A 24,247-nucleotide genomic window follows, 5' to 3' on the forward strand; every position below is an offset into this window, starting at 1 on the left:
AGCACAGTTTGGAAAGGGAGATAAACAAAAGAGCACTCTCAGTGGAGAAGCCTGGTAAGTATGACCTCAGCCTGATGATCAAGGTCGCCTGGGAGGAGTCATGTTGATCGTATGTGCCTTTGAAATGATATGATAGAAATGGTACATTCTCTCTGGGGTCTTCCTCCCCAACACCCATAATCCTAGTCTAACGATGAGAAAAATACCAGACAGATCTCCAGTAAGGCACATTCTACAAAATACACACAAATACACCTCAGAATTATTGTGGTTTTCAAAAACAAGGAGAATCTGAGAAACTGTTGTAGCCTGAGGAGACAGGATGACAGTGTCTTGTGGGGTCCTGGAACAGAAAAAGGGCATTAGGAAGAGATTGAGGAAATATGAATAAAGTACATATTTCAGTTAATGAGAATGGATTAATACTGGTTCATGGATAATAACAAATACACCTAACTAATACAAGATGCTAACAATAGGGAAGGCGATGTGGGGTATATGGTAGGTCTACAGTAAAGTGAAAAAAGTGAAAGTGTTGGCTGCTCAGTCATGCCTGTCTCTGTGTAACCCCATGGACTGTAGCCCACCAGGCTCCTCTGTCCACGGAATTCTCCCGGCAAGAATACCAGAGTAAGTTGCCATTCCCTTCTCCAGGGGATCGTCCCAACCCAGGAGTTGCATCCACATCTCCTTCATTGCAGGCCAATTCTCTACCATCTGAGCCACCAAGGAAGCTTTTTTGTAAATCTAAAACTACCCTAAAATTTCAAAGTTTACTTAAAAAGCAAAACTAAAACAGCTGGCAAACCTTTTTGCATTCCTGCCAACAATGTATATTAGAGTTCCAGTTGCTCAGCATTCTTGTCAACACTTGATATGACTAATATTTTTTATTTTAGCCATTTTAGCAGGTATGTAATTGGTGGCTCTGTGCTAAGTTGCTTCAGTTGTGTCTGTCTCTTTGCGACCCCGTGGACTGTAGCCCTCCAGGATCCTCTGGGGAGGAGGAGGGATCCCTCATGGGATTCTCCAGGCAAGAATACTAGAGTGGGTAGCTTATCCCTTTTCCAGGGGATCTTCCCGACCCAGGGACTGAATTGGGGTTTCTTACATTGCAGGTGGATTCTTTACCAGCTGAGCTACCAGGGAAACCCCAATTGGTGGCTCACTATGGTTTTAATCTGCCCTTCCCTCATGACTAATGATGTCAAATACCTCTTCATGGACTTACTTACCATCTATATCACCTCTGGTGAAATGTCTGTTCTTTTGCTCCTTGTCTTCTTACTGTTAGGTTTTGAGAGTTCTTTCTGTTTTCTGTATACAAGTCCCTCATTGGATATGTGATTTGCAAATATTTTCTCCTAGTCTCTAGCTTGTCTTTTCTTTTAACAGTGTTTTTAACAGAGAAAAATTTTTAATTTTTATGGAGTCTAGTATATCAACTTTTCCTTTTGTGGACTGTGCTTTCAAATGTCATATCTTAGAACTCTTCACATTGTTTTAGTTGAAAAGTTTTTAAAGTTTTACATTTGGTCTGTGATCCATTTGAGATAATTTTAATAGGTGTGAAGGTTTCAGGTCAAGGTTTATCTGTTTACTTATTTCTTTGCTCATGGATGTCCAGTTGTTCCAACACCATTTGTTGTTGAAATGGCTGTCCTCACTCCATGGAGCTGCTTTTGGAATTTTGTCAAAGCTCGGTTGGCTCTCCTTGTGTGGGGCTGTTTCTGGACTCTGTCCTGATTCACTGTCTGTGTGTCTGTCACCCAGCAACGTCACGCTGCGGAGGGCATGGCCAACGAGTATATTTTTTGCACTGTCTTCTTTTTCCTCTTCTTCTGGGACTCTAATGACATAGATGTTAGACCCTTCCGTTTTGCTCCACAAGTCCCCAAGGCTCTACTCACATTTTAAAAAACCTTTTTTTTTCTCTCTGTTGTTCAGATTAGATCATTTTTATTGATCTGTCTTCATGTTCACTGTCTCTTTTCTTTATCATATTCATCCTACTATTGCGCCGTTCTAGTGGTTTAAAATTTTTCAGTTACAGTATTTCGTACTTCTAAAATTTTCGTTTGATTCCACTTCATTTCTTCTGTTTCTTTGCTGAGACTTTTTGTCTTTACCTTTATTTCAAGAACATTCCTCTTTACTCCTTTGAGTATGCTTTATAATAATGACTTTGAAGTCTTAATTAATTCTAATACTTTGTCATCTTGGCACTGGCATCAACTGATTGTCCTTTCCCATGTGAGTTGAGGATTTTCCTGGTTCTTTGTATACTGAGCAATTCTGGGTTGATCCTGAATATACGAATATTATGTTATAAGACTCCGGGTCTTATTTAAATCCTGTGGAGAATGCTGCCATCTTTGTTGTAGCAAGCGCTAGACCCGCTTGAGTTCAGATACGAGATCCCTGCCAGCCCTCTGTGGGTTTCCGCGTCAGTTGTGTTTTCCAAGCCTTCATGATGCTCTTCAGCTCTGCTGTGTGTGTCCCAGTGTGGTTCCGCGTTCTTTCCCGAGGCTTGGTGCTCTGAGTCCACAGTATGCCGCTCAGGCCTGTATCTGCACATGCTGAGCTCAGGGCTGATCCCGGGAGGACTCCTACCCTGCTCTATGGGGCTGTTCTCCTGAGCGTCTCCTGCTCCACTGTCTCCCCGGCCCTTTCCAGTTCCAGAGGCCTCTTTCTTTGGCTCTTCAGCCTTGAAGGCGGGACCTTATTTCTCCTACTCTGCTACGCTGTTCCTGGGACTTAGCTCACATCCATGACTAAGCAAGAGGATGACCAAGAGAGAAAAGTCCAGTGGGGTTTTCCCCTCCTTCAGCTCCTCTAGCTGGAAAGGAAGCTTCCTGCCTCAAAGCTTTAGGCACCTGTGCACCCCTCTGCAGCTGGGGCTTGCTGGGGGCTAGGACATGAGAATAGCAGGAAGACAGAAGCAGAGGAACAGCCCTGGGTTTGGGCCTGCTGCCTCTGAGAACTAGGCAGCCCCTTCCCTGCTCCCCACGCCAGTGCCCAGCTTCTGGAGCTCTGCTGAGGCCGCTTTCTGGTACTGGGTTGTATGCAGTCCAGGCTGGGGTCCTGGAGTCGGGAGGAGGCAGAATCACCCCCACTTTGGCAGGGCTTCAAATTCTGGTCATCTTCCCTCCTCAGCCTGCTACTGTTTGCTTTTCAGAGCCCTCGAATAGCTGCCCTGTCCATCCTGCCCAGGTTTTATAGCCACATTCAGTGGGTGAGATGGGATGGAGTGTGTGCTTAATTACTCTGCTCAGTCAGAACCATAAGGAAGCTGGAAGATGGCTGTTTTAGAGGCATTCAATGAAGAAAGCTGGGTCAAACAGAGACATCAGGAAATCAGGATGAAGCTGGTACAGGAGAACTGTGGTTCATGTGGGGAAGGAGGGAAAAATGGATGAAAGTTGAAGGATTTGGAAAATAGTAACAGGAATGCTACAGATGTGCAGTAACAGATGTGCAGCATCACGTAGAGGACGGATGGAAGGAACCCCTGAGCCCCCCTCACCCCATCGTCACACATCTCCCTTGCACTCATCAGGTTGCCGGGCTGAAGGGAATGGTTTGACTGCAGGCACCTGAGCTGTATTCCTCTCTGTTTGGGGTATTAGGAAATGTGTGCACAGAGAAGCTGGGAAAGATCTCTCCGAGAGTCGAGACTCGTTAGCGTATTGAAGTATTTGTATCCAGGTGGTCACCAATGTGTATAGCCTCGTGCTACAGAATCTGACCTGTGCTTGGTAAAGAATTAATCTCTTAAAGTAGATTCTTCTCTCTCTCCCTACCCCCCATCCCCCTCTCCCTTCCTCTCTGTCTCACTCAAGTAAAGCAAAGCCTTTATTGCAAGAATAACTCTTGCTTTCTTAAAAGATTTTCTGAATGAGAGGACCATTAATACCAATGACTGTCACTGAATTTCTGTCTACACTTGTTGACACAAACGAAAGCAAAGAGCATTGAAAATCATAAGGCAGAACTTTGGAAGCGGCCGTTTTCTCCAGGGTCTCTGATACTGATGAGATCTTTAAAGTCCCCATTGCCCTGTCAGTTCATGTACTGAACACTCTTCACATGCCTAATACAAATACCATTCAGAATTCATATGGTACTTTAGCCATTTGACTTTTTTTTCTGGCTTGCTTTATTAGTTCATTTGATCCTTGTAAGCACAGTGTGAGGCAGACAGGATAGCTGTGGCATTGTTCTGAATTGTTTTTATATAGTTTACAGGGAGAATATAATATTACATCTTGGTTTTTCATTTTCTGCTTCATTTTCATTTAACATAAGCATTTTCACAGTGCGGTGTTGTCATTATTTTCTCTGTTGTATTTCAGTGAAGTGCCAGAATTAATAGCAAAATTGACACGACTTTCTTGTTGATCGTTTAGTTTATTTTCACTTTCCTTTTGCTGTTGTAAAGCTTGCTGCATAGAGGTTTTGGGGGCTATTTTCTTCGGATAAATTAGATAGGCTTTAAAAATATTGTTAAATGTATTTCAACAGGATTTCAAAAGATCACAGGTGACCTAGAGAGAACACCAGTGTGACACAACCACAATTTTCAGATTTCTCCACATTGCAGAGCAGGGGTTGGATGTGCCAAGAGATTTAGCCAGAGGAAGGTGGGTGGTGTGTATAAGGAAATGAAGAAAGTGTTAGCAAAGGCCCGGTGTGTGTCAGAGAGAGGGAGACAGGGAGGGATGGGGGGAAAGAGAGAGAGGGAAGTAGCCTGATTATAGGAAAGTTCTATCTTGAAGAAACCAACAACCTCATGCTTGTGTGGGGTTGCTTTTGAATGAGAGCAGCGTCCCCTCTGCATGTGGCCATTGGAGAGCTGCATGAGCAGCCTTGACCAGCTCCAGGTGGCAGAGCACCTCAACCACCAGCCAGAGATGACGATGTCATGGCCAACCGGTGATGGTCACTCGCGGTGTCAAGCCGAGGGCCCCCCGAGGCCTCCAGGTGATCCCGCGTCCAGGAGGACTTGCCCAGAGCTGACCCTCCTGAGGAGGCACAGGTGGCTGGTGCACACGGCTCTTTGTCTTGGCCCTGCGTTGGGCTGCAGGGGCAAAGCACTGAGCTCAAAGAGGATGGACATTTGTTGAGTTCCATCCCTCGCCTGCCTTGGGCTCTAGAAGGACCAAGGATCAGATATTTTTAGGGAAACTATTTCGATTCAATAAAGTGCGGCTATCTCTGTGCCAGGGGCTCAGGTAGGAGGCAGTTATTTTGCCAAATTACCCAGAAGAATGGAAGGCCAAGTCCATCTGTATCCAGATGGAACCCAGCTGTCACTGAACTGTCAGCTGTGTCCTTTTACTAAAGAAGTGCAGCTGGGACATCCCTGGTGGTCCAGTGGTTAGGACTCCACTTCAAGGGTGCAGGTTTGATCCCTGGTCGGGGAACTAAGATCCCAACTGCCTAGAGGTGTGGGAAAAAAAAAAAAGAAGTGCAGCTGCTCATGGAGGGATGGGGTGCGCCTAGTCAGTTCTAACGTTGGGTTGTAGTGCGGTCAACCCGGTAAGTTAGTGGTGGGAATTGATGGCAAACACCCATCACCAAACTCCTCCTTTGTTGCCTTAAACTCAAGACTTGCCAATTCATCGAGGAATTACCTGGGATGAGTTAGACATCAGTAAAGTGCAAAAGGCATTTCCAGGCACTGATGAGAGATGACTTTTGAGTCGAGACTTAAAGCAACTTTGGGAAACTAAGACATTTCAAAGACTTAGACTGGGGAGGGGCCAGTGGTTTGTAATTGTCGTATTCCTTTTTCTTCCTCCCTGATCCACTTGCGGCTGGTTGAATTCCTGGAGCCTTCTGCAGTGTTGCTGAACCAAGGGAGGCAGCCTGCACCAGACTATAGGAAACTTGTCTCCTCTACGACCCTATTCCCCACCTTAGCACACTGCCCAGCCCATCCTGGCAGTTTTAATATTGACCCACCAGGGTCAGGTGTGAGGGAGCCAGCAGATGGCCCCTTATCTCTTTTTCCTGGGAACTGTGAATATTTTAGACCTTTGCTTCTTCCTGGAGGTCATAAAATAGGAACCGTTTTCGGCTATAACCATTACAACAGCTGCAATGGAGAAAAACCTGCATTCAGTGTCATAAAGTGTTATCTCGGGTTGGAAATGGCACAAGACCCTAACGGTCCCGTGGCCTCTCCCACTAACACCTTCTGCTTCCAACTTCCTTTTCAAGAAGGAGACTCTGGAGGGTCCATTCTGGGGGTGGAGACAGTTGCCTTGCTGGGAATCTGCTCTTCCTGCCGGAACCACAGGGGACAATCTGATCGCTTGGTCACACGGCCGCTCCTCCCAGATTTGAAGCCTCTGTCTCTTCTCCCAAGTTACTCACCCCCTCAGTAAATCCCCCTTGAATTTCTCACCATTGCTCACGTGACACGGTTATCAGGTGGGATTTTGTTTTTATTATCATTTTTGGGTTGCCCTCCAGATTCTTCTTGGGCTTTCCTAGTGGCTCAGATGGTAAAGAATCCACCTGCAATACAGGTAGAGCCGGGTTCGATCCCTGGGTTGGGAAGATTCCCCTGGAGGAGGGCATGGCAACCCACTCCAGTATTCTTGCCTGGAGAATCCCTATGGACAGAGGAGCCTGGCGGGCTATGGTCCACGGGGTCGCATAGAGTCGGACACAACTGAGTGACTAAGCACACTCCAGATTCTCAATAGCTTTCTCCTTTTCCACAAGTCTTACAAGCATTTATCACATTAAATGTTTATTACTTTTTCCAAACTGATGTATCCTGCTGGGCTGCTCTGGGCCCTATGACTGGGGAGCTTGAGGCCTGGGTCTCCAGGCATGTTTACTCCGATTTGCTGCCCTAAGAGGAGCTGCCAACTCCTTCTGGGGTGTGGGATTGGACAGAATGTTCCAGGAGCTGCCTGACCAGCGGAGGCAGAGTTGACTGAAACCATCTCTCGGGTTTTGGATTGGGTGCTCCTGACAGTGCAGCCGAAGGTCAGTTTTGAGTTTGTTGTTCTCATCAGCATCAAACCCATCGACTCGTGGCACGCATACCGGGGACTTGTGAAACTCTGAGTTGGAATGTCAGGTTCCCACACTAATAATTTATGAGTTATTCGAAGACAGAGGCTGGGGTTTCCCTGGCAGTCCAGTGGTTAAGTCTCCAAGCTGCCAGTGTAAGGGGTGCAGGTTCAATTCCTGGTTGAGGAACTAAGATCTTGCATGCCGCGTGGTGCGGGGCCAAAAAAATAAATAATAAAATTATTTAAAAAAATAAAAGAGGTACCAATTTTGTCTCCAAGCAGAGACAAATGTATCTTCATGGGCCTAGCTGGAAGCAGTGCCAAGACACCTCTGATCTCAGAGATCTTAAAATGCAAAAAACTGTGAATCCACCTAATAACACAGCATTCAGGCCACCTTTTTCTGTTTTGTCCTCAAAGCTGTAATGCATTTCTCTAGTCCTGCTATAGCCCACGTGCTGTTCCCACAGCATTGCCTTGGTGTATGAATCTGCAAGAAACGCACACACACACACATGCTCAGTTTGGCACACACACACACATGCTCAGTTTGGCACACACACACACACACACTCAGTTTGGCATCAGCTCTGACCTCGTCCTCACTGCTTCACAATCCTGTGCTCACAGACCCACCCTGCTTAGACCTGTGGATGTTCCCTGACGCAGCTCTCACTCTGTCCCAGCATCCACCGCCTTCCCTTTTGAAACCCGGTTATATTTGTCCTCCTCCCCACTCCCCACCCATCTTCTCTGCTTCCTCACCAGTGAGAGATGTGATTCGGAGACTCCCCACTGTGGGTTGTGATTCATCCCCAGGTGCTCAGCTCCCATCTCTGTAACCAGCGTGGGCTCCCATCCCGATAGGAAACCCTGAGCTGGTGCCTCGAGCAGGGCCTTGGGGCGCCACTGACCTGCCCCCCTCCAGCTCTCATTGCCCTATTTTGATCACCAAGTTAGAATGTTGGTGCAAGTGCTCTTCAGAGAGTTCAGCCGTGAATGGTTGGTGACTGGGGCTGGCCAGAAACCCTGAAGGGACATCGGACTTGAGGGAGAGGGACCCTTGCGGGCATATCAACTGTGATGTCTCCAGGTTCGTGATGCTCCATCCTGGCACCACCAACGAGAGCTCACCTTCACCCCGTAGCGTGCTCCAGCCAGACAGATACCTGCTCCCAATGGATGTAACATATACCTTTTGGGTTTTAGAGGGTCATTTCATTTCATTTATTTTTGGCCATGCGTGTAGCATGCATGATCTTAATTTTCTGTCCAGGGGTTGAGCCTGCACCATCCCCTACATTGGAAGCACAGAGTTCTAACCACTGAACTATCAGGGGAGTCCTGGAGAGTTATTTTCAAAACAGGTGTTTTGGCATCTCTTTGGCATGTATCTTTTGCAGAAACTTGTTAGAAACTTTCACTGTAATAATCAGCACTCTTCATATGAGGATTTTCTTGTCAAACTGATTTTTAAATTTGGTATCTCGATAAGGTTCATCTACAGATGAATTTGTCAGAATGGAAAGAATCTTATGACTGAGCATAATTCCCCCTTTTGCTTTGGCTGCCAGGAAGCTCCACTACATTAATTGCCCAATTGCAGTAATGGTTTCCTTTGATCCTCCTGGCCTGATGTCATCTTCGATCCACATCGACTGGGCATAAATCTGTCTGAACAGCTGACATCTAAAAGGACAGCCCTGACACTTCTTATTTGACATATGTTCATTCATTGGAATGACTGTTGCCTCAAAGCCCCAAATGGCCCCACATTTCTTCCTGATTCCAGAACAATGTCAGTTATCACACAGCCAGAAATCTCTGAGCGGATTTATCTGTCAGGAGCTGGGGGCTGAGCTGGTCAGCCCCTGCAGGCGGATGAAGATCTCTGCTGTCGTCTTGCTGTGGGAGAGGTTCTGAGCAACATGGAGCAGGTTTTCACAAGCCTCAGTAGTGGCTGAGATCTGGCTGGGGCTTGCTGGTCTGGCCTCTGCAGCCAGGCTGAGGCTCCTCCTCACCCCCGCAGCCCCAGGCCAGCCCAGGGGGCTCTCTGTGCCCTGGGACTGTAGAGGGGGAGGGGCGCTCGCAGAACAGATGCTGATGGAGCCGCAGGAAGAACCTCTGTGCTGTGAGGCTGACTGTTTGTGGCAGGCTGGGCAGGTGTGGAAGTTGTTGCCGCGCTCCATGCTGCTGGGACCCTGCCAGGGCACAGACGGGTGCCCGGGGAGGGGAGCGGGGCTCTGTGGAACCACCCATCGTGGCTGCAGTAGCCTCTCTACTGGGCGATGGGTGCAGCAGCACATGGGAAAGGTGTCCCCTATTTCTTCTCCTTCCCCTCTCCTCCAGCTATTCCAGTGAGGTGCAGTTTTCCTGGAAACCATTCATTATCGAGTCTCTTAATGGCTGAACCGAAAGCGGTAACTAGTCTAACCACGGATCGAGCTCACTTGTCTCAAGACAGCCCCAGACAACCTCAGGCAGGGGCCTGTCTGCCCTCCCCTTGTCCCTACAGCCAAACCCAGACTGTCAGTTGACCTTGCGTGAGGTCTGCTTGAAATAAGACACTCCTCGGGGACTGGACAAGACCATCTTCACTGGGTCACCTGAGGTTTGCAGCTGTCACAGGAGGGATTGCCCCTGCTAGGTGCAGGACGCACATCCGGATTTCTCTCGGCATTGCCGTGGTAGGAAAGGAGTTTTCCTGTTGACCAAGACCAGGAGGGCAGCTGTGCAGGTGGAGGTGGGGTTTTGTTGGCATGGTGGGATCAGCTTTTTCTTCCTCCTCTTTTGCTTCCAGATCTTTCTCTAATTTCTCTTTATGATAAAGGGGAAACGGTGAAATAATATCCTCAAGCAAGCCTGACTGACTGCAGGGGAGAAGCCATCTAGCAAGTGCAGTGAAGACCTGCATGAGGTTCTCTGCTCCGGGGCAGGGAGGGCATTTGACAAGAGTGGCCCTGGGCCTACCTTCTAGGCCATGGTGTAGATTCGGGAGGGTGACTGACCTACAGGAGAGCATCAGAGAGGCCCCTGTAGGGACCACGTAGTGATCGAGAGCCTGGGCTCGACGTTGACCCAAGCTTGGACTCCGTGCCTGGTCACTTCTTAACCATGTACAGGGGGCCCCCTGCTTCCCCGCCCCCCAGCTTCGAGTCCCTGATGCTGTGAGAGGCGGGGTGGGCGGGATGGAGGGAGTAGAAGCCAGCGTGTCCTCTCTTCTGGTGGGAGATGCAGCACCTCTGGTGGCTCAGGGGCACTGGAGGAGAGGGAGCTGCCTGACACAGATGGCAGGGGAGAGCTACAGAAGGTTCTGGAGTCTGCCCTGGCCCCGGGAGCCTGTGTGCTTGCCCAGGGCCAGCCTGCTGGAGAAGTGCTCGCTCCAGGTGCTCTGGGTGCTGGCGAAATCAGGCTTTGAGCAAAGCCTCAGGAGATGTGGTCCGCAGCCACAGAAGGCAGTCTCCTTCCGAGTTCCTGCCACAGTGGGGCGCGGGGGTGGGGGAGCGCACGAGGTCAGGAAAGCTCCTGGAAGAACGCGCCCACCGCGCCCAGCTCCCCTGGCCCCCTTGCTCTTGTTCCACACTGCTGCCATGGCTACCTGCCAGGCACCCTGAGCACCCAACCCAGGGTCCTGATCTGCAGCCCCTCCACCCTACCAACCTCTTCCCTCCTTAGCCTTCCCTTGTCTGGAACTTTCCAAAGTCATGGCTGCCTAGGCCCCCTGTGTGGGCTGTTCCTTCCCCTAAGACACTGTCTTCTGCTCAGAAGACCCTAGAGTCTTATGGGTTCTTATGAGTCTTCCATCTCGGCTCAGATACCCACTTCTCTGACCCTGAGTCTGAAGAAGGCTCCTCTTAGAGCCATAGGCTGACTTAGGATTTTAGTCTAGTTTGGTTCACTCACTTGGTTGGTAGAGGCTTCTGCTCTAGGGCCCAGGAGGTGAATTGTGAGGATGCAGTTGCAGGAAGGTCCATTTGACTGCAAGTCTGTAGAAGACATTTTTAGTATCAATGGTATTTGCAGAGATTCCACTCTGATTTAAAACCCAGAGCTGTGGCCCTGGAGTGGGTCTGGGGTCCTTCTTGTAAGCAGGACAAAGCAGAGGGATTGAGTGCAACCTGCAGACATGTCTTCTTTAGCCCAGAGGTATTTTGAAATAAAATAGAAGATTTCACGAAATGGATTTCAGCACTTTGAGAGAAAGTTCTTTAGGTCTGATCCCACTGGGCCCACAAACCTTAGCGGCAGCCCCTGGCTGGCCCTACCTAGGGACAGTGCGGTCAGTCCCCCTGGGCCCACTTCCTCTGAGTTCTCTAGCTAGAGATCACAGGAGTCGAGTGAGGTGTGTGATCCTGGGGTGTTGAGAGTGACCGTCACCTTGTCCTGGATGGAGGCCCATAATTCTGTTCCCTTCCTGAAGGAAGGGGGTGGGGTACTTCCAAGCCCCTCAGCATAAGCAGCTGCTTCACCTGCATCTCAGCCCCGGGAGCAGGTTTGGTTGAGAGAAGAGATCCCCAGGCAGAGGGGCATGCACCCTGCAGCCTGTAGTGCCCGCATGGCACCCAGGACCCTCCTGCACCTGTGCTTCCTCTCCTGCAGGGCCAGGCTCCTCACCCTGTCCTCTCCTTCCTGAGCCCACTGAGGAGGCTTCTGGGAAAGAATGATTCATGCACACCCTGAATTTCCAAGCTAGAAAGGCGCTGGGAGAGCTCCCCACCAGCCTCTGAAAGCACCTCAGGCCTGACCAGAAATAGCCATGACAGTAGGGTCTGATTTTGCCCTTCAGTGCTGTCGGGTTCTGCTTTGGTAAATATGGAGCCTTCAGACTAAATCCTGAAATGTTTCAAGATACTTGTTTCCTTTTCCTCTGAATTTTTATTCATTGTAAACTACATGGTTAATGATAGCAAAATAAAAAAGGGAGATCTCAGTGCCAGCACTGTGCTGCTGCTAAGTCGCTTCAGTTGTGTCCGACTCTGTGCAACCCCATAGACGGCAGCCCACCAGGCTCCTCCGTCCCTGGGATTCTCCAGGCAAGAATACTGGAGTGGGTTGCCATTTAGCACTGTAATATACATTTCTGTCTGCTTTTTCAGTCCTTTTTCATACGTGGACGTGATTGTAATTATGGTACAATTAAAACTCATTCACTTCAGTATTTCTAGCACCCAGAACAGAGGTTGGCATGCAGTAGGATTTAGTAAATGTTTGTTGATTGTAGAATATTTGTTTATGTAAGTAAGTATAAAGTGAATTCTTCTAATTGCATCATACACTGATTACCATTGCACCAAGTTGTTAGATTTTATTTGCCACTTTACTGTATTTAGATTCCCCCCTAATTTATGAGGATTATAAATACTGTTACAGACCACATAACTGTTTTTGACTGTTTGGAATTACTTTCCTAGAATAAATTTCAAGCATTTGAATTCTTGGATCAGAGGAAAGAAGATTAAAAATTATGGAAATTGCTTTCTAAAATCTTATTAATATTTATCCTTGTTGCTGAAATTGTTTGAAAATATTAGTTTTATCATAATCTCATCTGCTTTGAAAATTTATAGTTTTCAAATTTTTGCTTACATTTTAGTGTAAGCTGGTACCTAATTGTTTTAATTTGCCTATCTGTATGTGTGGTTATTAGTATGGGTTGAAGAATTGTCTAAGAATTTAATAGCTTCTTTTTGTATGCCTTGCCTAAATGAGTAGTGTTATAGATTTTTTAAAAATTGGATTTGGGTGAATTTCTCACATAAGTATAATTAACTCAATTTTTCCTGTCATGGTAGCTACACACATTTTTCCTAGTGTGTGATTTTCCATTTTTAATATCTGGTGAGTCGTTATAGGCGTGATCTTTTCTTCTTTGGAGAGCAGAGAGCATGGTTGTCTGAAGGACCTTAGAGCCCTCCCCTGCCCTTGATGTCTCTGACCGGGACCCCGGCCCGGGGAGCAGAGGCCACAGCTCACCCGCCTGCTGGCACAAAGTGCCCAGGGCTGGCCTGACCCCAGCCCACTGCTCCGTAGTTGTGGACTCTCTGCACACCTTGTGTTGCTCTTCTGGCCCAGAAAGTTCAAGCTGGGATTCATGCTGGGGCTCTTTTTTGGACCAAGGCAGTCTTTGTCAGACTCTCCTGAAGGGGGCCATTGCCTCTGCAGTGACAGGGAGGCAGCCATCCCATCCTTTTGACTCAGGACATCTAAAAATATCCTGGGCTGGGGCATTTGGAGGAGCCCATAATCGATCCGTGGACATTAAGCTCTTAAGAGGCAGTAAATGCAGTTTTGATACTGAATTGCCTCACAAGATGCATTAGTTGTACGGTATGGGAAGCCACCTATCTGCCAGGTGTTGTCTTAGATATTTGGGATCTGTAGAGGCAGAGGACAGGGACAGGGGCCCAGGATCAAGGTGGACTCATATCAGGAGGGCTCCTCTCTTGTCACTGGGGAGGCACCCCAGAACTGGCAGGCGACCCCTGAACTGACTGGTGGAGACCTGGTTAGAAGCAGAGATCCTAATCCCAGTTCTGCCTGCATCATCAGCTTCCCAACTCCCAGCGCATGTTCACAGTCAGGTCTGGTCATCCATCCAGCAAACATACAGTGGACACTTAGTTAAGACTCTGTGCCGGGCAGCATATTAAAAAACAGAGACATTACTTTGTCAACAAAGACCCGTCTAGTCAAGGCTATGGTTTTTTCAGTGGTTATGTATGATGTGAGAGTTGGACTGTAAAGAAAGCTGAGCAGTGAAGAGTTGATGCTTTTGAACTGCAGTGTTGGAGAAGACTCTTGAGAGTCCCTTGGACTGCAAGGAGATCCAACCAGTCCATCCTAAAGGAGATTAGTCCTGGGTGTTCATCGGAAGGACTGATGTTGAAGCTGAAACTCCAGTACTTTGGCCGCCTGATGGGAAGAGCTGACTCTTTTGAAAAGACCCTGATGCTGGGAAAGATTGGGGGCAGGAGGAGAAGGGGACGACAGAGGATGAGATGGTTGGATGGCACCACAGACTCAATGGACATGTGCTTGGGTAAACTCCAGGAGCTGGTGATGGACAGGGAGGCCTGGAGTGCTGCGGTTCATGGGGTCGCAGAGTTGGACATGACTGAGCGATTGAACTGAACTGTGCCGGGCGCTCACATATTGCTACAAAGGTGACTGAGGCATGGTCCACCCCTCAGGGGATTATACTTTAGTGGGGTAAGCAGGAATACTAATATCTATCTGTCAAACAAGCAGACTTATTAAATGAGTGTCAGTAAAGTTCCAGTGTGGCCACACAGGAATCAGTAAATAGATTGCACAGGGTTTGAGCAAAGTGTCTGTGAAGAGGTGGTACTCAGCCAAGTCTAGAGGGATGAATAGAATTCCGGGTGGGGCGAGGAAGATGGAGGAGAAGGGAGAGGACCACCCAGCCTAAGGGTCAGAAGGATCGGCACCAGGAGGTGGATGCCGTTGCCTAGGGTGGCCCTGGTGCAGGGAGCGGGCAGGGAGGAGGAGGTGGGTCTGGTTGGCAAATGCCGCTTAGAAACCATGGAAGGGTTTGAGGGGTCATGATGATCCCACATGTGACAGCTGGGGAGGCCCTGGGTCTTAAGTCGGCCAAAGCTGAGAAGGGGACCAGGAAGGGAGAGCCTCGGGCCTTGGAGGTGAGGAGCCCATGTGCCTAGCCTGCCCCTGAGGACACTGTCTTCCACCGCTGCTGATCCAGTAACAACGGGTGGCAGGTGATTTCCGGTTTTATTGGCCTCGGCCTGGTCAGCTGGAGTGGGGAGCGGGTCAGCGGCAGCAGCCCCCCTTGAGGTCTGTTTGCTTAGTCTGGAGAAAGCCTGATTGGTGTGTTTGTTCGCTGTTTGCCCATCATATGGCAGATGTTTAATGGTGAGGGAGTGGCAGAGGACATCAGCAGAGAGCTGGCCCAAATTCTGGAAGTTGGGAGCTTCTTCTGAGGGGCAGAAGACTTCCCTGGTGGCTCAGATGGTAAAGCGTCTGCCTACAATGCGGGAGACCCGGGTTCAATCCCTGGGTCGGGAAGATCTCCTGGAGAAGGAAATGGCAACCCACTGCAGTATTCTTGCCTGGAAAATCCCATGGACGGAGGAGCCAGGTGGTCCAAGAGATTGCAAAGAGTCGGACACGACTTTACTTTTACTTTTCTGATGGGGCAGGAGTGTCCTAATTCCTTCATCTAAGTTGGGAAGCTCTCATGGTGAGAACGATGATGTGTTTCTGCTTCCATTACAGATGCCTTAGGGCCCCCTGGGCCATCCGGAGGAGTCAGTCCCAGCCGCCAGCAGTTCCCAAGCAGCGCACATGCGCCCGGTGGGCTCCCGCTCCGCCTCCGGCTCCTGCTGACGCACCTGGGAACCCCGTCCCCCAGCCTCCCCACCCGACGTCCTGGTCTGCAGCCCCCCGCCTGAGCCATGGAGGCCCCCGAGGTCCCCGTGGGCTCGCTGATTGACTTTGGGGCCGAGCCGTCTGCTTCCTCGCCACTGGAGGCGCCGCCCCCGAAGCTGCAGGATGGGGATAGCTCCCCGGGAGAGGGAGCCTCGGAGAGCGAGACCACGGAGTCCGCGGACAGCGAGAATGACATGGGCGAGTCTCCCTCTCACCCGTCCTGGGGCCAGTACCGCCGCTCCTCCTCCAACGAGTCCTTCTCCTCCAACCAGAGCGCTGACTCGGCCAAGGATGAGGAGCTGCTCGAGCTCCGCGAGTTCATGCGCGGCTACGTGGAGAAGATCTTCTCTGGAGGGTAAGCCCCAGCCCTCACCCGCCGCTGGCACCTCCCTGGCTCAGCACCACAGGCTGCCTGCAGACCCCCTTGGGGAGATTCCCCCCGCTCAGGGCTGGGCTTTGCTTCCTCTGCATCTGAGGTGAGCCCCCGTGGGCATGCCTTCCAAGGTGCTGTAGCTGACAGCGAATTAGGGGTGCTGTAAGGGCAGAAGGTTTCAGGTACCAATGCCTCTCGCTACCCTGACTCAGCTGCTAGGATGGGGACTTGCCCTCGCACCTTTCTCCCACCTCGCTTTGGTGGCTTCTGACGGTTTGAACCAGGAGCATAGATAGCTGCGCAGAAGTAGAGGCTGGACCTGGGAATCTGTTTCACAGCTGTTACCAGCTCAGCAGGGGAAAGGGAAACACGGGTTCAGTTCAGGCCTCAGGTCTCGATGCTGCTCTTGCATCTTTGCACAGCAGCACGTGAAATGCTGAAGGTCCCTCCTCAGGACCTGCAGCATCAGCACCAATGGATTGTTAGAAACGCAGAGTCCTGGGCCCCAGCCGACCCCCTGAGTCAGAATCTGCTTTTAACAAGGCCTCTGAGATGGGCACATGTGGCCTGAGGAGCTCTGACCAAAGGGACCCTTTTCCAGCTTCGTTAAAGCATAAGAAGGATTTCTGCCTGTTGACGGCACACAGCGAGGATGTCGTTTCCTGTTGTGCTTTAGCCCCTCAGTGGTTAACTGGCAGGGTGATTTCCACCTTTGGCAGATGTGGCTCAGTTTTCTCTGCGGTTGGAGAGGAAAAGAGTTTATTAGCATCCCAATAATTGTCCATCCCCCAAATGCTTTTATGTGTGATTTTGAGTGCTTTCTGGGATAGCAGTAGATGTGGCTTCCTAGTTATTTTGTTTGACTCACACTGAAATTAGTCAGCTTTCTCCAAGTACACCCAGTTAATGAAAAGGGGAGAAAGCCCAGAAGCTCACTGACTTGCCAGGAAGGCCAATCGAGATTTGTGGCAGCCTGTCTGTCGGCAGTATGGAACCTGGACAACTGAGTCAGATGCCTTGTCAAGAGCATTCATTCCAAAGCTCCATGCACATGCCTGGCAAATTATTATGTTTCATCTGTGTTGGTATTTTGGGATAAATCAGGCCAAGATGTTTTCTATGAAACCTTAAATAAATGAAATTACAAAAGCCAATTGATCTTTAGCCTTCTGCTACCCCAATTTAGTCATTAGATTGGAGGTAGAGTACTGCCCCTCCCCCACGAAAGTGATTAGAAGTGGTTTAGATCAGGTGAGCATGTTGTCCACCCTGGTGGTGGTGACTCGCAGGCTTGGGGCCCCCTCCCCTATCTTCACCCCTCACACACAGAACCGGGGAGCATCAGAGAGCAGACTGGCCCTTCAGAAGTGAGTGGAATAAGCAACGAGGCCCTCTGATGGCTGGAGGGGCATCAGACCGTGGGCTCCGTATGTCCTGCTGAAACTGAGCAGCTTAGGAATTCTTAACTCCAGTGGGTGGCTCCATACCTCATCAGCTCTAAAGATGAGGGGAGGTCAGGTGAGTTGGAGAGCCCAGCTGTCAGAGGCTTGTGGACCTTGTGAGTGCCCAAACCTCACTGAGACGGGCGGTCTCGTGGGCTTTGGAGCCAGGAAGTCTACATGGGGCTCCCGCTTGCTATTCCCCAGTTGTGTCTGACCCTCCAGCCAGGGTCCTCATCTTGGAAACAGCAATAAACCCATTGCTCTCGAGGTTGCCCAGAGGCTAGAATGTGCCTCTGCACTTGGTGGAGTGCAGTCCGTCGGGGAGCCGAGGCGAGGATCGGGGTCCAGGGTCCAGCGTCGCCTGCACTTAGGTGTGCTATCCTTCCTCTTCCCCGACTGTAGTCCTTTTAGTTCCAGAGGATTAAAGCTTTCCTGTCTTTCCCCGCTGCCCTCTTCTCCAGGGAGGACTTGGACCAGGAGGAGAAAGCCAAGTTTGGCGAGTACTGCAGCAGCGAGAATGGGAAAGGCCGGGAATGGTTTGCCCGGTATGTGAGCGCCCAGGTAAGGGGGTGACAGGGCTGTCACCTGCTCAGGAGAAACGACCCCACCGGAAAAACATGTGAAGCTCATCTAGAGATGTTTCGAAAAGGCCTTTTTAGAATAGTGGAAGATGCAGCCTGGTCTCTCAGCCACATGAAATTCCGGATATGTTCGTCTTTTAAAGACAAGCACGTGGGCTGTGTCCCTGCATGTTTTTATTAAAGAACCCACGGCATTCAGTTTTCATAAAGTATTCAAGACAATGACAGCCGTGTAAGCTCAGATGAGAAGTTTTGTAAATAGCCAATAGGTTCTTTTTTGTTTTTCCTGTAAAATGGATGAAGTTCTTAGTTTTTAAAGTACTTTTTACTAACATAACTTTGCAAAGCAACTATGCTCCAATAATAAAATTTTTTAAATGTATTTTTTATCACAACTAATTTATTCTCACAAGAAAAATTAGAAAATGCTGGTAAGCAAAAGTAGAAAAAGTGCCCATAAATCCCCCATCCAAAAAATAGCCAGCCTTGTCACCTTGGGGTCGCATCCTTCCATACTTCCTCATGTGTGGGTGAGAGGGTGAAGTTCCTAGCTTTTAAAATCTCACAAAGAGACACAGGGAATGATGTGGGGCGGTCTGGGGGCAGGGCAGCCCTTCGCTGAGTCCGGGTCTCTGTGGAGCAGGGCTCGTGTTGGGCCCAAGCGGGGCTGCGCTTAGAGATGCTCGGCACTTAGAGAAGTGGTGGTGAGCCTACAGCCCCTCTGAGCCGAGCAGAGCTCTGCCAGCGGCTGCCTGACCATCTGCCCTCTTCCTGGACAGCGCTGCAACTCCAAGTGCGTCTCAGAGCCCACCTTCTACCGCCTGGTGCAGTCCTTCGCGGTGGTCCTGTTCGAGTAAGTGATGCTGTGGCTCAGAGCCTCCGTCCTAACTGCTCATCTTTCCTCCCTCCCCGCCCGAGACCCCAGTCATGAGTACCTGCCCCACACATGCGTCATCAGCTCGATTGCTGTGGTGCTCCCCGGCATCTGCTGGGAGTCATGACCAGCATCTCACGGGAAAGTGCACAGTCCCCACCCGGCAGGAGAGGAGAGGGCCACAGCTGGGTGTGAGTCAGTTCCCCGCCCCACCTGTCTGGAAACAGGCTGTGATTCCACGGCCCGCCCTGTCCTCCTCCAGCCCAGATCGGGGTTCTCTGGACTTCCTGTAGTGACGTGCTCCACACACACTCTCATCACCCAGTAATGAGATGGCTGGATGATGTCACCTGCCCGGAGTCCTAGTGAGGCACTGCTGGGGCCTTTTGTCTCAGAGGGTGTCCTGGACCATGTGGGCTGGGAGGAAGCCCCCCGCCAACGTGTGGCCGTGGAGGCTGGTCGATGACCCGTGGGGCTCCTGCTCCTGAGGCCTAGGGCTCTAGGCCTCTTGACCTGATTCAGATGCCCTGACTTGCTTCAGAGCTGGACATGCCCTCCGCAGTGTGAACGGGAGGAGCCGTGTCTGCCCGGGGGTAACTAAGCAGTGACTTTAATCATGGGGCAGGTGCATGGGAAACTGGGGGCAGAGGGAAGCCCTGACTCTGATCTGACCGTCATTTAAACCCACTTGCCCCATCAACTCAGTGTGGCCTCGGAGCAGGTCCTGGTCTGTGGCTTAGGCTGTAGCCACTTTCCCCACCTTTTTCTCTTCCCCATGAACACAGGGCATGGACTGGAGGAAAATTGACAAAAGAAAGGAGCCCCTATTTTTCTTAACACTTACTCTGAATGTGCCAAGTTCCGAGTGTGCTCAGGAGGAATCCTGGCCTGGGTGGAGAGGCCTTGTGGAGGGAGTCAAGGGCCCACACTCTCTGGGGATGCGTCGGGAGCTGCACAGAGGTCGGGGGTCAGCATGCTCTCCCGCCCTGAGGACACTTCCACCTCCAGACATTTGTATCTATAGGAGCTTTCATGAATGTATACTGTTTATAGATGGTGTCACATATGCTATGCCCCCATATGGTAACATGCTTATCTAATTCTCCATTTTTTTTTAAATTATTCCTTAAATAAGTACACTGGGTGGTTGGGGGAGTTAAATTTTAAACACAGACTCCTTCCATGACTTTGTTTGTGAGCATATTTTTTTTATGGTTGCAAAAAAAATTTATAGAAATGTAGCTTTTTAGATTTATTGATTTTTATGTTAAATGATAAAGTGGCCCTCATCCCACTGTTTAGATAATGTCTGTTGATTTTCTTTTTTGAAATACTTATCTGAAGTGAAAAACTAAACAGGAAAGAAAGTGCATGAGGGAACAGAACGGAAAGACACCGAAGCCTAGGAGGAAAAGGAAAGGTTCTCTCGCTTCTGGTTCATCTCCCAGCGATAACCCCACCCTGAATAACGCACGCGCCAGCAAGGACATGCTTCTTCTAAAAGTGCAGTCCCCTACGTTTGCATTCAGTGGTGCGTCTGCCATGGCCACTGCTGCTGCTGCTGCTAAGTCGCTTCAGTCATGTCCGATTCTGTGCGACCCCATAGACGGCAGCCCACCAGGCTCCCCCATCCCTGGGATTCTCTAGGCAAGAACACTGGAGTGGGTTGCCATTTCCTTCTCCAATGCATGAAAGTGAAAAATGAAAGTGAAGTCGCTCAGTCGTGTCCGACACTCAGCGACCCCATGGACTGCAGCCTTCCAGGCTCCTCTGTCCGTGGGGTTTTCCAGGCAAGAGTACTAGAGTGGGGTGCCACTGCCTTCTCCAGCCATGGCTATGAGGTGTTGTAATATATGAATGCATGACTATACCAAGATTTACTCAGCACCTGCCCTGTTAATGGGGTTTAGCTGATTCCTCCTTTTCTTCTCTAATTCATGGTACTGCAGTGGACATCCGGAGAAGGCAACGGCACCCCACTCCAGTACTCTTGCCTGGAAAATCCCATGGATGGAGGAGCCTGGTAGGCTGCAGTCCATGGAGTCACTAAGAGTCGGACACGACTGAGTAACTTCACCTTCACTTTTCACTTTCATGCATTGGAGAAGGAAATGGCAACCCACTCCAGTGTTCTTACCTGGAGAACCCCAGGGACAGGGTTGCCTGGTGGGCTGCCGTCTACGGGGTCACACAGAGTTGGACACGACAGAAGCGACTTAGCAGCAGCAGCACCAGTGGACATCATTATAGCTTTGCAGCTACAGATTCCCAGGGGCAGGCAGGTCCTGCTTTTGAAGTTTTTTCCCCTTTTTTTGTTTGCTGAGTTGAATGGATCCATGTGTATCTCATACTCTCAATATAGTAAGTACAGTCCTTTACATCTGTAGGACATCTTCTAGCCTAGCGCAGGCTCTGGTATGTAATTGATTACTTTGATTTTCAGCAAGTGGTATAGGGTAGGTAGGTATTCATATTCCCAGTCATTCTCAAAGTGCTATCTCTGGGCCAGGAGCCTCAGAACATCAGCTTCCCAAGGCAGTTTGTTAGAGATGCATGTTCTTGGGCCCTGCCTGAGACCTGCTGACCCAGAGACTCCAGGGTGGACCCAGAAATCCACATCTTAACACGCTGTCCAGGTGACCCTGGTGCTGCCCACGTCTGCGTGTCACCCAAGCCCATGCTCCTTCCCGAGAAGTAGGGCCAGATGCAGGTATAGGCCTGGGATGCGAGGCCCACCCTCCAGTTCTGGGGCTGCCCTTTGGGGCAGGGTCGAGCTTCCTGGGCCCTGGCTGTCCCACCTTGACAGTGAAAGAGGCCTGGTAGATGGATGGCGAGGGCCTTCCCATCCAGAATCAGACCTTCTCCCAGGCTGTGTCCCTGGACCCGGGGAGCTCTTTCTGTGGCTTCTCCTCCAGAGCATCAGGTGGGTGAAGTAACAGTTAGACGTGTCTGTGAATATGCTGGTCCTCTCAGGAACATGCAGAGGGAATCGGGTCGGGGGACCCATCAGCCAGTCACCGCTCTCCCCGTTTCAGGTGTCACCAGATGGATGACTTCGGGCCCGCCAAGAACCTCATGACCATGTGCTTCACCTACTACCACATCGGTGAGGCCCTGGCACGGCTCACGGGGAGGGCAGACCCTCACCTTTCAACGCCCATCGAGTGGGGATTTCTTTTTTATTTAGTTTTTACTTTTTAACTGCACTGCATAGCATGTGGGATCTTACTTCCCTGACCAGGGATCGAACCCGCAGCCCCTGCAGTGGAAGCACAGACTCTTTATCACTGGAACTCCAAGGAAGTCCCCAAGTGGGGATTTCTTAAGGCAAAGCTGCGGGGCACCCAGAAAACAAAGGGAGCTGGTGTTAGGGTGGGGTTGAGGAAGAGGGAGACTCCTGGAATAGGAGGAGAAGGGTCGGGAGGCTGAGGGTCGGCTATGAGGAAACGAGAAGGTGGACACATGGGGCAGGATGCTTCAGGTGGATGCCGGGATGGCTGGTGTGAGGATGTGCAGGTCTCATATTCTGGGTGAACATGAATGCAGGGTCAGCTGTGGACAAGGGTGAAGAGGAGCAGCTGGGCTGTGGACTGGAGCTGGCTCTGAGCAGAGGGCAGGTTGACCTGTGCTGGCTCATGGCCCTGGGGCCTCCCAGTACATCGCAGCTAGAGGGCTCCCCTGTTAAGCTCCTTGAGCTGCAACCACAGGCACTTGTTCAGGCCTCCTTAAGGAGACAGCTTCTGGGAGCCCACTCAGGGGCTGGAGCTGGGTCAGGGCAGCACTGGCACCGTGGGTTCACTCTAGCATCCCCTTCCTCTGCATCTCAACTCCATCCTACTGGCTACTGGCCTGACTCCTCAGCTTGGGGCCCTTTGGCCTGAGAGAGCAACCTGGGCCTGCGGGGCTGCCTGGACCTTGGTCGGTACACAGCCTTGGCGAGGGACATTCCTCCTTTCTCCTGGCTGCCCTTCTCCAGCATCTCCCGTGCCCAACACCCTCCTGTTTCAGGCCCAGCCCAGGCGCCACTCAGCACACTCTGTGCTGCCGTCTACCCATGTGCGCTGCGCACCCACCTTCTGGACTCACTGCTTCTTGGGGGCTGGGTCCCTGCCTGTTTCCTCTTCTGTCCCTGGTGACCCCTGGCTGACCTGGACACAGTAGGTGCCTAGGGACTGCCTGAGAGCACAGGGGCCCAGGCCCTGCGCCTTCTTGAGGCATCCCTGAGCCCCTCGCTTCCCATCAGCTTGTCCAGTGATGGCAGAGGCGGCGACCCCGGCCTCTGTGGTTCCAGTTGGTTCTCATCGCTCTCCCACCGCCAGGTAAACCGCACCTGCTCCCCACGGAGTCCAAGGAGAAGCCGACTGGGAGCATCGACTCCTACCTGAAGTCAGCCAACAGCTGGTTGGCGGAAAAGAAGGACATTGCTGAGCGGCTGCTGAAGAACACGTCGGCCAAGACGGAGAATGTCAAGGGCTTCTTTGGGCTGGAGACCAAGCCCAAGGGACCCCCAGTCAGGAGGAGCGAGTGAGTGTGCCCTGTGTGCGCCCCTCCCCGGCCACGGGTGTGACCAGGAGGCTGCTCCCTGGCCTGGTGACGGAAGCACCTCAGCCTCCTTGGCTGTCGTTGGGGCCTGAGAGCCGCCCTGGGAAGCGCAGCTGCTTCCCCGCCCTCCAGAGTTTTCCACATCTCAGTTCTAAAAGACTGGCGATTGGTAAACGTAGCATTGATTTCATGCACATGCTTTCAGAAAACCACCTAAATGTACACATGGGTCATGAGACATAATCCTGTTTAAGCAATGTTGAAGGGTTCTTTGGGAAACTGGGGCCGGGGGGTTGTTTTGTCACTTCTGTGGTTTCTCTCCCCAAGGGAGGAAGAGGGCAGACCCCAGGAGAAGCCGCGGAAGACGGGTGAGTGCCTCCAGGGCCCCAGGGCTGTGGGCGCCCGGGTGGCACCACTGCAGCCCCTCGGGGCCTTAGCTCAGCCCACAGCAAACCAGCAACCCCCCCGGGCAGGTGCCCACACATCTGGGGCTCCAGCTCCCCGTAGCAGGAGACACTGTCCTACGTGATTCCCCAGTTGCCCCTGCTCCAGTCTGTAATCTAGTACTGAATTTCTATTGAAAAACCACTTCTCTGGGGACCAACTCCTCATCATAGGGACGTCAAGGAACATTTCTGGGGTGGGGGAGCCATTTGTGGGGCCCTCCCTGGACTGAATCCTCAGGGCCAGGCCTGAGCATGTCGTTACTGATGTGGGCCTCAGGGCAGGTGCCCTGGAATTTCCACTGCGTGTCTGTGTGACTCTGGGGGCACATGGGGCCTGCCGGGAGGGCTGCTGGGGCGGTTTGCCCCGCTCAAGTCTCCCTCCCCGTCCCACAGTGACTGTGTGCAGCCCGGAAGAGGAGAGGAAAGGAGAGAAGATCTACCTGTACACACACCTGAAGCAGCAGCCCATCTGGTAAGGCCACCCTCCACCTGGGGGGCAGCAGCTGCCAGCTCCATAGAGATGACAATAGCAAGTGTTGGCAGGGATGC

At 51.0% G+C, this 24,247-nt stretch overlaps 1 protein-coding gene across 3 annotated transcripts in view; it reads left to right on the plus strand.

Moving 5' to 3' along the window:
* KIAA0513 (KIAA0513 ortholog) overlaps positions 1-24,247 on the plus strand; it is a 52,373-nt gene that overhangs the window by 14,353 nt on the left and 13,773 nt on the right. For all 3 annotated transcript variants that reach the window (XR_008200928.1, XM_052656991.1, XM_052656992.1), the window contains exons 2-8: positions 15,288-15,795; positions 17,717-17,816; positions 18,616-18,689; positions 21,746-21,816; positions 23,030-23,234; positions 23,580-23,620; positions 24,092-24,170. Coding sequence is in view for 2 of the 3 variants with exons in the window: in XM_052656991.1 (XP_052512951.1) it covers positions 15,467-15,795; positions 17,717-17,816; positions 18,616-18,689; positions 21,746-21,816; positions 23,030-23,234; positions 23,580-23,620; positions 24,092-24,170 (899 nt within the window). In the remaining variant the exon portion in view is untranslated. The remainder of the gene's footprint in view (positions 1-15,287; positions 15,796-17,716; positions 17,817-18,615; positions 18,690-21,745; positions 21,817-23,029; positions 23,235-23,579; positions 23,621-24,091; positions 24,171-24,247) is intronic.

The sequence above is a fragment of the Budorcas taxicolor genome, chromosome 18 (assembly GCF_023091745.1).
Source record: "Budorcas taxicolor isolate Tak-1 chromosome 18, Takin1.1, whole genome shotgun sequence".
Lineage (NCBI taxonomy): Eukaryota > Metazoa > Chordata > Mammalia > Artiodactyla > Bovidae > Budorcas > Budorcas taxicolor.